This window comes from Arabidopsis lyrata (genome assembly GCF_000004255.2).
Source record: "Arabidopsis lyrata subsp. lyrata unplaced genomic scaffold ARALYscaffold_3, whole genome shotgun sequence".
NCBI lineage: Eukaryota > Viridiplantae > Streptophyta > Magnoliopsida > Brassicales > Brassicaceae > Arabidopsis > Arabidopsis lyrata.
In genome coordinates, this window is record NW_003302553.1 from 22,623,402 (window position 1) to 22,640,568 (window position 17,167).

Genomic DNA, 17,167 nt, shown 5'->3' on the forward strand with positions numbered 1-17,167 from the left:
AGGAAGAACCAAGGAGTTCGAAGGGTAAGATCAATGTGATTCTAGGAGGTTCCAAGTTTTGCGGAGATTCGATAAGTTCCATCAAGAAACATAGACGAAATATCCTACTCAAAGCAAGCTTAAGCGAGGAAATCGATTTTCAAGGTGCATCGATATCATTTAATGAAGAAGAAATGCGGTACCTCGAAAGACCGCATGATGATGCTCTAGTCATTACCCTTGACGTTGCTAACTTCGAAGTATCAAGGATCCTTATAGATACAGGCAGTTCGGTCGACCTGATCTTTTTAAGTACTTTAGAAAGAATGGGAATCAGCCGAGCAGACATAGTGGGGCCTCCGTCTCCATTAGTTGCATTCACAAGTGAATCAGCCATGTCTCTCGGGACAATCAAGCTACCGGTCCTTGCCAAAAAAGTATCGAAGATCGTGGACTTCGTTGTCTTCGATAAACCCGCAGCTTACAACATCATCCTTGGTACTCCCTGGATCTATCAAATGAAAGCAGTCCCCTCTACATATCATCAATGTATCAAATTTCCAACATCAAGAGGAGTGGAAACAATTCGGGGAGATCAAGAAGCTTCACGGACGTGTTATCTGGCTAGCCACCGTATGAAGATTCAATAGCAATTAACGAAGCCCGCAAAAGAGGGACTAAGAACAAAATTTCCTAGCGGGCAGAAGAAAGATGATGTAGTAATCGAAGTGGTGTTGGAAGAAGACAAGCCGGACCGAAAAATTCGAATTGGGGCAACTTTGACTGGCCAAATAAAAGAAGCTTTGATCGAACTCTTAAGGAAAAACAAAAAATCGTTTGCATGGTCAGCAGCAGACATGCCTGGCATAAATCCAAGTATAATTTATCATGAACTAAACGTGGATCCAAGCTTCAAACCGGTGAAACAAAAAAGAAGAAAGCTTGGAGTGGAGCGAGCAAAAATAATAAACGACGAAGTGGATAAACTTTTGAAGATAGGGTCCATAAGAGAAGTGCAATATCCGGAATGGGTGGCAAATACTGTCGTTGTCAAAAAGAAGAATGGGAAAGATAGGGTTTGCATCGATTTCACAGACCTAAATAAAGCATGTCCCAAAGATAGTTTCCCGCTCCCACATATAGATAGCCTTGTAGAGTCCACCGCTGGGAACGAGCTGTTAACATTCATGGACGCCTTCTCGGGTTATAATCAAATAATGATGAACCCCGAAGATCAAGAAAAGACGTCATTCATCACTGATAGAGGTATCTATTATTACAAGGTAATGCCTTTTGGTTTGAAAAATGCAGGAGCAACTTACCAACGGTTGGTTAACAAAATGTTCCACAATCACCTCGGGAAGACAATGGAAGTCTACATAGATGATATGTTGGTTAAATCGTTAAAGAAAGAAGATCACGTTAAGCATTTGGAGGAATGTTTTGATATTCTCAATAAATATCAAATGAAGCTGAACCCGGCGAAGTGCACATTTGGAGTCCCATCTGGAGAATTTCTTGGCTATATCGTGACAGAAAGAGGGATTGAAGCCAATCCAAATCAAATTAATGCCTTTCTAAACATGCCGTCTCCAAGAAACTTCAAAGAAGTACAACGGTTGACGGGGCGGATTGCGGCTTTGAATCATTTTATCTCGAGATCAACAGATAAGTCGCTACCTTTCTACCAAATTCTAAAAGGGAACAAAGGATTCCTTTGGGATGAGAAGTGTGAAGAAGCTTTTGGGCAGCTTAAGGCATACTTAACCACTCCACCTATACTGTCCAAACCGGAAGTGGATGAAAAACTTTATTTGCACGTGTCGGTTTCAAACCACGCAGTTAGTGGAGTCTTGGTTCGGGAAGACCGTGGGGAGCAGAAACCAATTTACTATGTGAGCAAGTCAATGACGGATCCAGAAACCAGATACACAATGATGGAAAAACTCGCACTCGCGGTGGTGACTTCGGCCCGAAAGCTGCGCCCATATTTTCAATCCCATCCGGTTGAAGTATTAACCAACCAACCACTCCGAACAATACTTCATAGTCCAAGTCAGTCCGGACGTTTGGCGAAATGGGCGGTGGAGTTAAGCGAGTACGATTTAGAATTCAAAAGCCGGATCAGTATGAAAGCTCAGGTTTTAGCAGATTTCTTAACCGAGTTGCCAATACCTGGAACGATAGAGCAGTCGGAGAACCAAACTTGGAAGTTACACGTAGATGGGTCTTCAACAAAGCAAGGATCCGGAGTGGGAATCAAGTTGGAATCTCCAACATCAGAAATTCTAGAACAATCATTCCGGTTGCTATTTAATGCCTCCAACAACGAGGCAGAGTACGAAGCCCTAATTGCCGGACTTCGATTAGCACAAGGAGTTGGAGCTAAGGAAATATTGGCTTATTGCGATTCGCAATTAGTAGTTAACCAATTTAATGAAGACTATGAAGCCAAAGATTCAAGAATGGAAGCGTACCTCGAAGTGGTGAAAGGTTTATCTAAAAATTTCTCGAAATTCGAATTAATCCGCATACCTCGGGGAGAGAATACAACTGCGGATGTACTTGCCACATTGGCGTCAACATCAGATCCTGAGTTGAAAAGAGTTATTCCAGTGGAATGCATTTCGTAGCGAAGCATTCAAGACAACAAAGAAACCCTCGTCGTTACAAGGTCTCGAGCAGCGGCACGCGACCGTGGCGAACCAGAGATCGAACCGCCACCCAACAAACGGAGGAAGTCAAGAGGATCAAATACATCTAACAAGGAACCAGTTGTCTTAGCTGAAGATGTGAGTTCAGAAACAGTATTAGAAACCGAACCGTTAATCGAGGAGGATGCTCTCGAACCAAACGAACATCCCGAGCCAGAGCCACGAGTATTTCACAAGGTTGACCAAATTCCAGCTAAAGACTGGGGGGCTGACTGGAGGGAGCCAATAAAGCACTACATCATGACAGGTGAGCTCCCAAAGAATAAATGGCAGGCCAGGAAAATGAAAGTCGTTAGCGCGAAATTTTGTCTGTCAAAGGATGCGTTATATAGACGAGGTGTCAGTGACCCTTACCTATTATGCATTTTTGGGCCCGAAGTCGAAATCGTCATGAGCGAAGTGCACGAAGGATTATGTGGGAGTCATTCATCAGGAAGAGCTATGGCTTTTAAAGTTAAAAGAATGGGGTATTTTTGGCCCACTATGATCACAGATTGTGTTAAGTTCGCCCAAAGATGCAAGCGCTGCCAACTCCATGCACCATTGATCCATCAACCGTCGGAATTATTCTCCTCCATTTCCGCCCCATACCCGTTTATGAGGTGGTCAATGGACATCATTGGACCATTACACAAATCAACTCGAGGTGTACAGTACCTTTTAGTCCTTACGGACTACTTTTCAAAATGGATTGAAGCTGAGGCGTATGTTGGTATCAAGGATTCGGCGGTGAAGACCTTTATTTGGAAAAACATTATATGTCGACATGGAGTTCCATACGAAATAGTCACTGATAATGGACCGCAATTCATTTCACACGAGTTTGATGCCTTTTGTGCGGACTGGGGAATTAAAGTTAGTTATTCTACTCTACGATATCCGCAAGGAAACGGTCAAGCTGAAGCCGCGAACAAGACAATATTAAGCAACCTCAAGAAGCGCTTAAGTTATCTAAAGGGAGGATGGTATGAAGAACTCCAACCCGTCCTGTGGGCCTATCGTACAACCCCTAGGTGACCTACAGGAGAAACTCCATTCTCTTTGGTTTACGGCATGGAGGCGGTAGTACTAGCTGAACTCAATGTGCCCGGACTTCGCCGAACAGAAGCACCGTTAAATGAGGAAAAAAATTCAGCAATGCTTAATGATTCACTAGATACCATAAATGAAAGGCGTGATCAAGCTCTAATTCGGATCCAGAATTACCAGCAGGCAGCAGCCCGGTATTACAATTCTAAGGTTAAAAGTAGGCCTTTCTTTGTGGGAGATTATATATTAAGGCGCGTCTTTGACAACAAAAAAGAAGAAGGTGCCGGTAAACTCGGTATTAATTGGGAAGGACCTTACATTATTACCGAAGTGGTTCGGAACGGTGTTTATAGGTTGAAAGACTTAGAAGGCAATCCGGTCAAGCGACCTTGGAATGTGATCAACCTAAAGAAGTTTTATGTTTAAAGCTACATGCATTGTTTATGTACATGAACTACGATGTGGCTTGATCCCGAAATGGGTACGTAGGCAGCTTGGAAACAAGTTCAGCTATTAATAAAAATTTGTTTTATTTCTTTATTAAAGGATAAAGGTTCGACTTTGCGAACAAGTGAAGCAAATAGAAGGTTCGGCTAAGCGATCATACAAGAAATTGGGAATAGAACGTTTATTCAAAAGACGAAATGTCCCTCATCGTACACTTCGGACTATGAAAATCTTGTTGACGAGCAGAACACTTCAACTCCTTGACCAGCAAGATCGAGGATTGGCATCATGCAGTCCGGAATTCGAGCAAAGTCAGAGATTCCAAGCTCAATCCATTCTCCGGGGTGAGATTCAAGGATGTGAAGATTTCTTGACACCGTAGTAAGCCTGCGTTGCATCCGGTTAATCCTCTTCCGGAGTCTCCTCTTTTCCGACATAAGCTTCCGGTGTTGAAGCTCGAGTGCCTCTATAAACGCCGTCGCTGTTCCTTGGTCTCTGATTGGGAGATCCCTGATCAAAGCACATGGGGCTCGGATCTGAGATCTCAAGGAGCCGCGAAGTGGAGGAGGCTGCCTGCTTGGCTCATTTGGAACATCTTCGTTTATCATTCCGATTCTGGAGAAGTCGGGCATAGATTCTGAACAGCGAAGATTGAACTCCATACCTACTAAAATGAAAAGAATGGTGAGAAGTAAAGGGAAATTGAGACTATAATTTATAGGAACGTCATATCCCCAACAAGCTGCGGATTCTATCCAAGGAATGGAGTGATTCGCGGAGAGATTTATGCCCTCGAACAGATCCTGCATTAAAAGGCGCATCTCCGAGAATATTTGAAAAGAAAGGAAAGTTGCAAGTGTTTCCATAAATAAAAAGGGGGCCGAAGCCCATTACGAGTTTAAAAAAAAAGAGAAAAGAAAGCAGAGTTAGGGAACATTTAAGGAAGAGGCTCGGGAACAGGCTCCTTCATCGCCGGTTTAACTTTTGAAGTGGACGCCTTGTCCTTGATGTCCACTTCGGAACGATCCCGAACGCGTTTCCGACTGTTGCTGGCCTCCTCCTCCAAATCGTCTTCCTCTTCGCTGTCAGATGGAACGGCGCAGACGGGGACGTTCACGGGACCCGGAACTCCTTTAGCGCGGAGGTACATCCGAAGCATCTTCGGGATCTCAGCGACGGAGTCGAAGTTCCGCCACTCCCATTGAAAGGGATCACTCTCCAAGGCCCGTATCTTCCTTTCCACCCGAGCAATGCGAGCCTCGAGTGTTTGCCTTTTGAGGCCCAGCCGCTGCCTCTCTTCACACAAGCGACGGTGCTTGTCGGCGACCTAGCATAAAAAAAACTTTAAATATTTACCTTGTCAATAAAATCGCAAGCCTCTTTCTTCTCCTTTGAAGGAAAGTGAAAGACGGCGTGAGGGAAGAGAACGCCGGCCGGTTCAAAGCCGTCGCCGGACAAGAAGAGTGGGCTGCTGGGATCAACGGGGGCTACTGTTTCGTTTTCCATTCTTGAAATATTTCTCAAGAAAGATTCTAAAATCATGTTTAAATAAAGCTTAGAAGTAGGTAAGCCTTTATTTATAATGATTTAGGGTTTGTCTTGGAACCATAAATCCAATAATGGTAGTGTGTCCGAGTGGTTTAAACCATTTTTGGAAAATCGAGAAAAGGCATTTATTGCATTAAAGACGAGCCGTTTTCCTTGCTTATAAGAAGGGAAAGAGCAACCGTCGCATTAACTATAAAAGTTTCTAAGGCCCAAGCCCAATAAATTTATCGAGTTGACTAAACCCGAAATGGGGAACTCGCTTTAAGCCGAGCTCAGTTCTCGCATTCTTAAGAGAAAGGTCTGATCAGCCTAAAAATCTCGAAAGCATAACCACAAGGCCACAAAAGGTTAAAAGCGGACTTTGCAAACCCGCATTTAAATTTTAACCAAACCCCCTTGGGTCGTAACCTAGAAAGGTTTAAAAGCCTCCTCAGGCAAATATCTTGTTCAAAAGAAATTATAAAGCCTCCTTAGGCCAAAAAACAAGTTCGAAATTGAGTTTAAACTAAATGGGACAATCCCCAGTTTAAAGTGGACACAGCCACTACGGATTGACCTCCACCTCGGATCCCGGCTCAGCTTGATCAGATGAAGCTCCCTGACCACCCTCCGCGGTACAACCAACCTCCGGAGTGACCTCCGGTACCATAGGAGCTACGGGCGGGACAACGCCTTCCGTCTCACTTGAGCCTAGAAATAATAATTCCAGTTAATCAAAGGTACAAGTTAAGAAAAAGTAAGCGTTAGGAGCCAAGTGTTACCTGCCCAGTCTAAACCCGATTCACTTATAGGAGGTGATTCAGTAAAGAATTCCTCGAAGTCAAGCGGGTTGAAGGTCGAAGTGGGAAGAGCTGCCAAGCGACTCCGTTTTTCAGAAAGATTAGTTGACAGTTCGGTCCTTTCTTGCTCCTCGGAGAAGTCTGCTTCATGGATTTGATCCAACAGAATCAGGTTGCTCTCATGCTCCTTGATGTCTGACTCCAATTCCGACTTAGCCTTCTCAGTTTGCATGAAGCGAATGGCCCCTTGGATCAACTCCATCCCGCGTCCCTTAACCTCCTTTCTGGCCTTCGATGCCGACCTTGCTAACTCGGAATCACGCAACTTGGCTAGCGCCTTGTACTTCGCGTCAAGCTCGATAAGTTGGTTGTTCAGGGTATTGGCGGTTGATTCGGATTCATGAAGTCTACCCTGAACACCAGAAAGCTCGTCCTGGAGTTTGTAATTCCGGTCGTAGTAGTCTTTCAGCTCCCCATTTACCTGCGCCAGCTCGGATGTTAAATTGTCGACCTTGTCCTCCAGATCGTGCTTGGAGCCAGCCGAAGAATTGAGTTCAGCCTCAAGAGCTGAGAATCTCTTCTTCCACATGTCAATCTCCTTCTCCCGTCCAAGGACCAACCCTTCGTAATGTTCGACCATATCGTTAAGTTCGCTATGAGCCTGGCATTATAAACCCGGGATGGCGAGTCAGTTTGAAGAATGGCAATACAAAAAAAAAAACAACAAAAACAACAAAAAAAAAAAACGGAATTAACCCGAGATGAATGATAAGCGTGAAGCAAATAGCGTTCACGAATCGCAGGGCGCCATTTGTTGAAGTCTGGCAAGATCGAACCCGATCAGGTCTTGAAGCATCGGAAGACATTGCCTTCTTTCTCCATAGCTGCGAAGAAGGAAGAGTTGTAAAAATTGGAATTTTAATAGAGACAAAAAGTTTAAGTATGTATAAGTCACCAAACCTGAAAGCGATTTGACTTGAGGGACAAGAGCAGGCTTCAACCTCGAGGAAGCATCTCGAGATTCAGAATCTCCCCTTTTAGGGGATGCACTCCGAGCAGTCTTTTCGCTGAAAGGCTGGGAAGAAGAAGACATGTCAACAGGTCGGGAAGGACCCATTGGTTCAGTAGGAGGGGATGATCGAGGTGAACGGTCAGTCCGGGCCCTTGATTTCTCCCTTCGCGGAGACGAGTCATCACGGGACGACTTGTCCCTCTTCTTACGAACCAAATTCTTAAGTGGTTCGTTGCTGAAATCGTCTCGGGGAGGACGAGGAGAATCACGACGAGGAGACCGCTCTCTCCGAGGAGAACGTTCGTCGCGGCGTTCGTGACGAGGTGTTAACCTGTAAGCAGCAACGGATCTGGCTCCCTCGGAGCTGTTGTCATCAACCAGCAGGGTCCTGCTGTAATCTTTCTTGTCGATGGCGGCCGCAAGGAATGCCTTGTTTTCATCACAAGCCTCTGCTATCGGCTTGGAGAGTTTCTTACGCTGGGCAGCGAGGGCCCGAGCTGACATTCCCTGAGTTGAGGGAGGAGGCGGAAGACGATGAAGTAGATTGGGAGGACTCATCCTGAGTTTCCGGTTGGCCTCGACAAACCGGTCGAGGGTGAAAGAATTCCAAAGGGTTTCCCCTTCAAGGATTGTTTTGAAGAACTTGATAAACTCTTCAGTCGGGAGAGTTGAAGCGATGAGAGCTGCGAAATGAAATAACGAATTTGGTCAGTAAAGAAATAATAATGAACGATAAAGGAATATACGACCTAGTCTCTACCAGGTTTCGCAGACCACTTCGATGGGAGTATATCGGAAAGATTCCCAATCGAAGCAGGAGTTTTCTTAATCAGAAACCAAGGATGGTGCCAGTTCTCATCCTTGTTCGGGAGGTGCGAGATGACGTTTCTATTGGCATTTGGGTACGCCGAGAAGTACCCAGTTTTCTTTGACGAACTCCTTACGCTTAGAAGTTCATTCAGCTCGGGGACTCCAATGACGTAGCCAGCCTCCGCCGCAACGGTTATAATCCCGAGGATGGTTCGGAGGAGATTAGGGGTTAATTGAGGTAAGGCTATCTCGAGAGCCGCCAAGAATCGAACTAGGGCTTCGGGAAGGGGGAAGGTCAATCCGCAGCCCTTGAAGTAAATTTCGTAAACACAAAAGTAGCCGACACGGTGGTTCTCCGGAGATTCCGTAGGGTCGGCTATTTGCGCCTCCGCTATGATTTCAGGAGGAATTTGACAGAGCCCCTTTAATCGCTCAAGGGACTGAAGAGTGCAGGTGGATTTGTAATGAGGACCGGCAATATCGTTAGGACGAGTGCATTCATCATTACTAGAGCGCCTCTCGTCGTAAGAAGGAGATTCAGGTCTCTCGGAATTGGAGGTCATCGGAGAAAAATGAAAAATTCAAGATCCGGCGAAGAGAGGTTTTGTGAAGAAAAGTAGAGAAAGGTTTTGATTAAAACGCAAAAGTAAAAGAAGAGAGTAATGGTGAAAAGAAGTTACCTCAAGCTAATGATGAAACTGCCTCGGAAGTTGTGTGGGAAGTGGGAAGGTTTTTTCCCGTTTTAATAGTAATTAATCAATACACGGTCATAATGATGACAGATGTCACTCAGTTAAAAAAGGCTAGTGCCGAAATTAAAGGAGTGATGACCACTTCGATGGGAGTATATCAGAAAGATTCTCGAGCGCAATCTTTGGCCACTTGAGCATTTAAAGTCCTCCGAATTGGAATAGCACTTCGAAGAACTTGGGGGGCTAATTGTTGGTGTCGGATCCCGCACCATAAGTCCGAGACCAACCAAAGATTGCCACATAGTCAAGATAATGGTCCATAGAGGATAAAGCCCATTGGACCCATGAGCCGAAGGAACGGTCGAAGTGTTTGTCACCACTTCGAGAATCCGAAGTGACTGCACTGTGACATGAGTTCGGTGTAGAAAACACGGGTAAGTCGGTTCAAGGACAATTGGGCCAAAAAGGCGAGGCCCATGAAGATCAGAGTCAACTCAAATTCAAACGTTGAGCATTAAAGTCGAAGAATCAAAACGGACACATTTAAGAGGGAATAATTGTACTTAATTATTCATTTTAATGTTGATTCTCTATGTATAAATATAAAGGCCAATGGCCATGTAAAGGGATCTTCCTCTAAAAAAAGAAATACTATAGCAATTTTCGTAGCAATTTAGAAGTTTTTACCTATTCATTTTTGTCCCTCAAGAATAATCTTTCCTACTTAATAAAATACTTGAGTGTGTGAATCCGACATCCACATATATGAAAGGAGGCTATCTCTCTCCATCCTTCCGTCACGTCAGCATTTTAGGCTATTCTAGAGCTGACACATCAGCTTTCTATTCTTCCAATCAAAATATTTCATTAATAAGATTCAGCTTTTATTTTTTACACATCATCATCTTTTAATTAGAATTGTCAAATGGGGAAAACATAATAGGCCATGACGGATGGGCCATATGGATTTGAAAATCTATTTCACAAGTTAATAATATATTTATTAGTTAATTATATATATTATTTAATTTTACATATTTATTTCTACTAATACCAACTTATTTGGTTATTTTATGTTTTTTTTTCAATAAAATTATTTTATTGGTTTTATATACTCCAAAGTTTTTTTCGCTAATTTTTGTAATCTTAACTCAAAATATGAGTGGATAATAGTATAGTGGATTAGCTAATGGTTTGAGTAAGTTTTTCTCTTAAATTTTTGATCTATATATGACACTGAGGGTGAAGAATACGTAAGGTCATCAAATTTTTGAGGTTCTATAATCCCAACATTACCATCTATAAAATTGGTTTAGGACAAAGATTGTTTACGGATTGTGTGAGTGATGCATTATTGAGTATGTTGGTGGAAAATGTATTTTAATATTAAGAGTAGTTGTTCATTGCATGAGTAAATGATTAGATAATTAAAAATTATATTTATCAAAATATAACATCAAGTAAATCAAAATTAAAAAAAAAAAACTGAAAAAACCTGCTGTGTAAAGCGGGTGATCAACTAGCAACAAGAACAATCAAAATAATTTGTTATTAACAAATTTTAAAATAGACCCACGCGTAACGTGGGTATTCATCTAGTATCATATAAATGAAGAGAGTGGTTTTACAATAGAGTATTACCAACATATTGGTTTCTTGGCAAAAAAGATAAAAACAAGAAAGCAAATTTTTGACTTAAGAGAAGATACAATCATCGCAGCCACAGTTGCATAAGAGGTCTGAACCGCTTACTTCGCCGACGGGCAGTGATGGAATTCTTGACCTCATTGCTTGATGGTATCGACTTTTTAGTGTTAATGGCGCTTATAGCGTGTTGTTGGTTGTTAGCAGTAAGACATGTTTGGATGTGTCTTTGGTGTTTTTGTGAAAGATGCAAAGACCAGAGAGTTTCTTATGTTTTCTTTGGAAGATAATGCTAATTTTGAAACATTAATTGTCTCCATGGAATTATGACTTCATTAACTTCACTATTATCGGATTGGGATTTTGAGATTACACGTGAAGGTGTTCAAATATTGGCGTGAGAGTTTTAACAAGCCATGAGTCCATGACGAAAAACGAGGAAAGCCTAATGATGGTTGATATATGATCGTTTGATTGTGGTAGTAACAAACAAAAGTATGTATTAATGTATGGTCGAACCAGGAGAATACGAAAGTCAAAATATTTCAGAAATGACATTGATACGGAATCTTAAGTATCATGTCAAAATTTCAGAATCATTTTGGGAAGCATTGAGTTTTATCATGCGGTGTGTATTATGGAGGTTCAGCAAAGAGATGCTACTCATGCACACATTTCACAGGACATATATTAACATATGTACTAATTTGTTTTCGAATGTTCTGTATACTAAACTTGTAATTTAGATTTCAATTCGATATCAATGAAATTATTTGCAGAAAAAAAAAAACAAACAACAGTGATTAAAAATATAATATGATTTCGATTGAAACTTATTTTTTATTTCTCGAATACACCTATCTTCTAAAGTAAATAAAAAACTTCAAACCAAACTGATTAACCTAATGCCTTTCCTTTCCCTTTTCCTTTCCCTTTCTTCTTCTTCTTCGAACCATTGTGTTTTTCGTCACCATCAAGTAGTTTACAATTAGAATCCTCCAGCTCCTTGGTTTTGCTTGTCTCGAACTTTCTGTTCTCAACAAAGCTAACTACTCCACGAAGAACAACATCCGTGTCATCGTCTTGCATTAGCTCTTCAGCTAACTCAGCCGGAGTCACCTCTGTGGAATCAATCAGCGCCTCAATTTCTTCACATAGAGGATGGTTTAAGCCATCTAAACCGAGATAGTTAGAGACCAATGTCCTAAACCCTAGACCAGTAGAATAAGACATGTTGATATGCACATCCATTCTTCCAGGACGTAACAGAGCAGGGTCAAGCCGTTCTTTGTGATTCGTCGTGAACACGATGATTCTCTCATCCCCAAAACTTGACCATAACCCATCAATGAAATTCAAAAGCCCTGATAGAGTCACCTGCAGCTCAAAGACAATATCATAGTCAAAACTAAGAACCAATATATTCTCTCAAAACTATAAAACCAAATCACAAATTCAAAACATGTCACCTTTCCATAATAACCCTCTTCGTATTCTTGATACTCAGCTTCCCTATCTACCACCTCGGCACTACTACAATCAATATCCTCAATAACCAAAATCGAACGATTCGTGGTTGATAACAAGATTCTCTTTAGCTGAGCATTTCCATAAATACTACTAAGATCAAGATCAAACACATCAAACTTTAAGTAATTAGCCATCGCAGCAATCAAGCTAGATTTACCGGTCCCTGGTGGACCATACAACAAGTAACCTCGTTTCCAAGCTTTACCAACTCTTTTGTAAAACTCTCTTCTCTTCAAAAACCTCTCCAAATCATCGATAATCTTCTTCTTCGCACCCGGATCCATCGCCAATGTTTCGAATGTTGATGGATGCTCGAGATTGATACACCCCCAACAACCACCAGCCATTCCATCATCATCTTTGCTCGCACTCACATCTTTGCTATAAAGCTTCACCGCTCTCAGATTCCTCTTAATCTCCTCGGATTCGGCTACAACGTGGCTTAAATAGGAGTTCATGACTTTATCTCTAAGCTTCTTCTCGAACGTGAGCTCGTAGGAACGTTTCTCTTCTCCGCTTGTCTCATTCTCTGATACAATGTAACTCCATCTCAGTTCGCAATTCTCGAAAGTATCCAAGATCTCTTCGCCTTTCACGATCGATATTGTGAAGTGCTTATGCTTTGGGAGTTTACCTATGAAAGTGCAAGAGCTATTAAGTACTTGAGAACTAGCTCACGATTTAAGACAGAAACTGAGTCAGGAACTGAGTCACAAGCTGAGACAAGGATTTCTTCTTAAAACTCTTTTGATTAATAGAAAATACGTTTACAAGGTCTTCCTTAAACTATTTTCTATTCTCTCAATCTCTCGTTCTTAGATCACAACCCGATCAAGAACTCTCTCAAGACAAATCCCTTAGCCCCTTTAAGCATTATGCTTTCTCACAAGAAACCACATAACCTTAATGTCTAAGAATTCTCTTTCTCTCTTGTGCTCAGCTTTTCTAAAGCCTAAGCACCCTATTTATACTAAATAGGTCGTGGCTATACAACAAGCCGATTTCCTATTCTAACACTAATAGGAATAGACAATTTCCTTTTTCTTTAAGGATTAGGAAATTGTCCTTTCTCTTCATGTTTCCTTTTTCATGTTTCTATGAAAAGGAAACTCTTCAGTCTTCTAGAATCTTCTCCAAGCTTCTAGTATCCACAGCCAACCGCCATAGACCGACTTTACCAATTTCCATATGCTCGCTTCACGTTGCTCTGTTCCCCTGAACTACTTCTTGAAGTACTCTGAACTAGTACAACGACTGCTTCAACAGCTTCATCTTTATTATTTGCCTTCTATAAATGCCGCTTTCTGTTTCTCTTCATCTTGACATAAAACTTATTAAGAATACATCAACAATCTCTCTCTTTCTTAGTGAGTTTTATAATCCAAGCTTCACACATCATTAACTTCAATTATTACTTTGATGATCTCCAAACTCTCTCTCGACCTTGAAACAAAGATCTCAGCAGCTTCTAAAACTCGGTCTTCACAACACCAACAATCTCCCCCTTGATGACTGAGTTTTAGAAACAAAGCACAGTTTCTTCAAGTTGCACTCTAGCTTCGTGCCATTATTAAGCATCCTCAAATTCTTGTAAGTTTCTTCAAGTTTCACTCTAGCTTGTGATGCTTCTTCCTCCTTCTCTATTGCATATTTTTGTGTTTCAGCCACCTTTGCCTCTATCTTGAGTTTTTCCCTTGTTAACACTGAATTCTCCTCAACTAGGTTAAGCCATTGTTCATATAACATCTTGTACTTGACACTCTCTACCTCGTTGCAGCCTTCTGATGCAAGTTCTGCTGCAGGTTTTAATGCAGGTTCTGCTGCAGGTTTTAATGCAGGTTCTGCTGCAGGTTCTGTTGCAAGTTCTGCTGCAGGTTCTGTTGCAGGTTTTAAAGCAGGTTCTGTAGCAGTTGCAGTCATATTGCGAGAATATCCACTTCCTGATGTACTTCTTGATTTTCCTGACTTACTTCCTATCCTTCCTGACGTATGTTCTGATGTAATCTGATACAGATCAGATTTCTTCACCCATATTTGACTTCGGAATCCATTCCAGGAAAATTTCCCTTGATGTTTGAGTCTACTTATTTTGTCTCTGAATTTGTAGCAATATGCTTTAATGTGCCCATTCTTTCCACAAAAATAACATCCAATTCCTTTGGATGCATTACTTTCATATTTGTTTGGATTTGGTGGAGAGACACTTTCAGCTACAAACTTGATTTGCCCTGTTTGAGATCCTTTTTGTCCAATATATCCCAAACCTCTGTTAGATTTTCCTACTCTTGTAGAAACAGTCAGCTTGTCCTTCATACTTTCTTGACAGATTTTTGTTTTATCCCTCAGTTCATTCTGCAGTAACTCAACAAGTTCGTCAAGACGACGCTTTTCTTTTACTAAGGCTTGATTTTCTTGTCCAATCTTAATCAGTGTCTCACGTACCTCCTTATAACATTCAGCAAAGTCAACTTCATGTTCTTCTTCAGACTCAGACCCTAACACTTCTTCACCACCTTCAAATTCAGCTTTTCCCAAAAGTGTAACAAAATGATTTACTTCTTCTTCAACATCACTTTCTTCCTCTGAATCTTCTTCTATTCTCTGTATTGATTTTTCTTTTCTTATTTTCTGATTACTAACACATTCATGCTGAGTATGTCCAATACCTTTGCACCCAAAGCACTTTACATCCTTTTTCTTGAATGTAGGACATTCATATTTGAAGTGTCCATACCCTAAGCACTCATGACATTGCATATTTGCCTTCTTAATAGTTTTACCTTCTTCTGGATATTTTTTGCTTGAGCTGAACCTCCTCTGTCCTTGTTCTTCTTCTACCTTCCTTAATAGTTGATCAAGTCTTTGAAACAACACTTTTAGGATCATCTTCTTCTACCTCTTGAGTTTTCCTTTCAAGAGAAGTTAATGCCAAATCCTTTGGATTTTTCACTTTCTTCACACCATCTAGTTCCATCTCATGAGCTTGAAGCATTCCGACCACATCTCCAAAGCTAAGGTCTTCCGTGTTATGTGACACACTTAAGGCAGTTTTGTATGCCATGAATCTTGAAGGTAAACATCGTAGAAACTTCTTCACTAGTTTCTTATCTTTGTACTTCTTTCAAAGTGTCAATGCTTCTTGAGCTAGAGAACTTATCTTTGAACTAAAATCAGAAATTGAATCACGTTCTTCCATCTTCAGATTTTCGAATCTTGAGGCTAACATGTCTTTCCTTGAGTTCTTCACCTTTGTGGTTCCTTCAAAGTGATTTTGCAAGATATCCCAAGCTTCTTTTGCTGTTTCACATCCCTGAATTAGTTCGAACTGGTTTCTTCCAACATTAATGTGAATAGCGGTGAGTGCCTTTGCGTTGTACTTTGATTTTTTCAATTTATCATTAGTCTAGTCCTTCTCCGGTTTAGCAACCTCGGCTCCTGATTCATCCTTGATTTTTGGTTCTTCCCACTTTTCCAATATGGCTTTCCAAGCATAGACATCAATGCCTCTTATAACCGCCTTCATCCTTGATTTCCAAAAACCATAGTTTCCATCATTCAATATTACTCTTGACCCGATGTCAAGTCCATGATAGCTCTCCATCTTCTCTACAAGATCTCACCTGTATGCAATCCTCACAAGTGACCGCTTTGATACCAATTGAAAGTGCAAGAGCTATTAAGTACTTGAGAACTAGCTCACGATTTAAGACAGAAACTGAGTCAGGAACTGAGTCACAAGCTGAGACAAGGATTTCTTCTTAAAACTCTTTTGATTAATAGAAAATACGTTTACAAGGTCTTCCTTAAACTATTTTCTATTCTCTCAATCTCTCGTTCATGGATCACAACCCGATCAAGAACTCTCTCAAGACAAATCTCTTAGCCCCCTTAAGCATTATGCTTTCTCACAAGAAACCACATAACCTTAATGTCTAAGAATTCTCTTTCTCTCTTGTGCTCAGCTTTTCTAAAGCCTAAGCACCCTATTTATACTAAATAGGTCGTGGCTATACAACAAGCCGATTTCCTATTCTAACACTAATAGGAATAGACAATTTCCTTTTTCTTTAAGGATTAGGAAATTGTCATTTCTCTTCATGTTTCCTTTTCCTCCTATGAAAAGGAAACTCTTCAGTCTTCTAGAATCTTCTCCAAGCTTCTAGTATCCACAGCCAACCGCCATAGACCGACTTTACCAATTTCCATATGCTCGCTTCACGTTGCTCTGTTCCCCTGAATTACTTCTTGAAGTACTCTGAACTAGTACAACGACTGCTTCAACAGCTTCATCTTTATTATTTGCCTTCTATAAATGCCGCTTTCTGTTTCTCTTCATCTTGATATAAAACTTATTAAGAATACATCAACAACCTACTCGAAAACGTGCTGTCTCTGGTCCGATTTTGTTCCGGAGGTACATCTCCGCCGCGTCAAAAACTTGGTTCCTCTTATATCCGATCATCTCGTCGATAACCATAGTCAAATTCTTTGATTTCGGAGTCAAGAACCGGTTGAGTAAGTCGGTGATGTATGATCGGAGCCTCTCTGGTACGATATCATTGAACAACGATCTAAAGAGCATCAAGAATCCGGTTAAGGATGCGTACGCTGAGAACAGCGACGATGGTGAGAAAGAGAAATTGGATGAAGGAAACATCTCTGTTAACCGAAATCCACAAAGATCTTGCGGATTTCTTATGACCTAGCTAGGGTTTTAGAAGTGTTGGGATGAGTTAAAACTGTGAGAGTTTTATAATTTTATATAGAGAACCACATGAAAATACTATTCATTAAATTTATTTTTTATTTTCCTTTAATTTATTACTTCCTCCTTTGATTTTTAAAAAGTAGACCAATTGGAAAATAACAAAAGTATTTTCGAGGGAAGCAAAAACAGTAAGAGACTTGCGGAGGAAGGAAGCTTGCGTCGCAAGGAAACGTCAATTAGTAAAGCGGTGGTGTCATTAGGGTGTCTTGTTCGTT

At 41.2% G+C, this 17,167-nt stretch overlaps 1 protein-coding gene across 1 annotated transcript; it reads right to left on the reverse strand.

The window, feature by feature from the left end:
* Nucleotides 1-11,496: 11,496 nt before the first annotated feature.
* Nucleotides 11,497-16,955, reverse strand: LOC9322222 (AAA-ATPase At2g18190). Its single transcript, XM_002886110.2, has 3 exons — nucleotides 16,556-16,955; nucleotides 12,124-12,818; nucleotides 11,497-12,031 (listed from the first exon to the last, which is right to left on the reverse strand). The coding sequence occupies exons 1-3, from the start codon at nucleotides 16,839-16,841 to the stop codon at nucleotides 11,552-11,554; spliced, it is 1,461 nt and encodes a 486-aa protein (XP_002886156.2). The 5' UTR covers nucleotides 16,842-16,955; the 3' UTR covers nucleotides 11,497-11,551.
* Nucleotides 16,956-17,167: the final 212 nt, after the last annotated feature.

What these genes read in the sequence shown, in the direction of transcription:
- LOC9322222 (XM_002886110.2), bottom strand. Translation starts at nt 16,841, where the DNA reads ATGTTTCCTTCATCCAATTTCTCTTTCTCACCATCGTCGCTGTTCTCA. An exon ending in GACAGCACGTTTTCGAGTAG is followed by an intron (nt 12,819 to 16,555) that starts GTTGTTGATGTA and finishes GCACTTTCATAG; the next exon opens with GTAAACTCCCAAAGCATAAG. An exon ending in AAGAGGGTTATTATGGAAAG is followed by an intron (nt 12,032 to 12,123) that starts GTGACATGTTTT and finishes TTTGAGCTGCAG; the next exon opens with GTGACTCTATCAGGGCTTTT.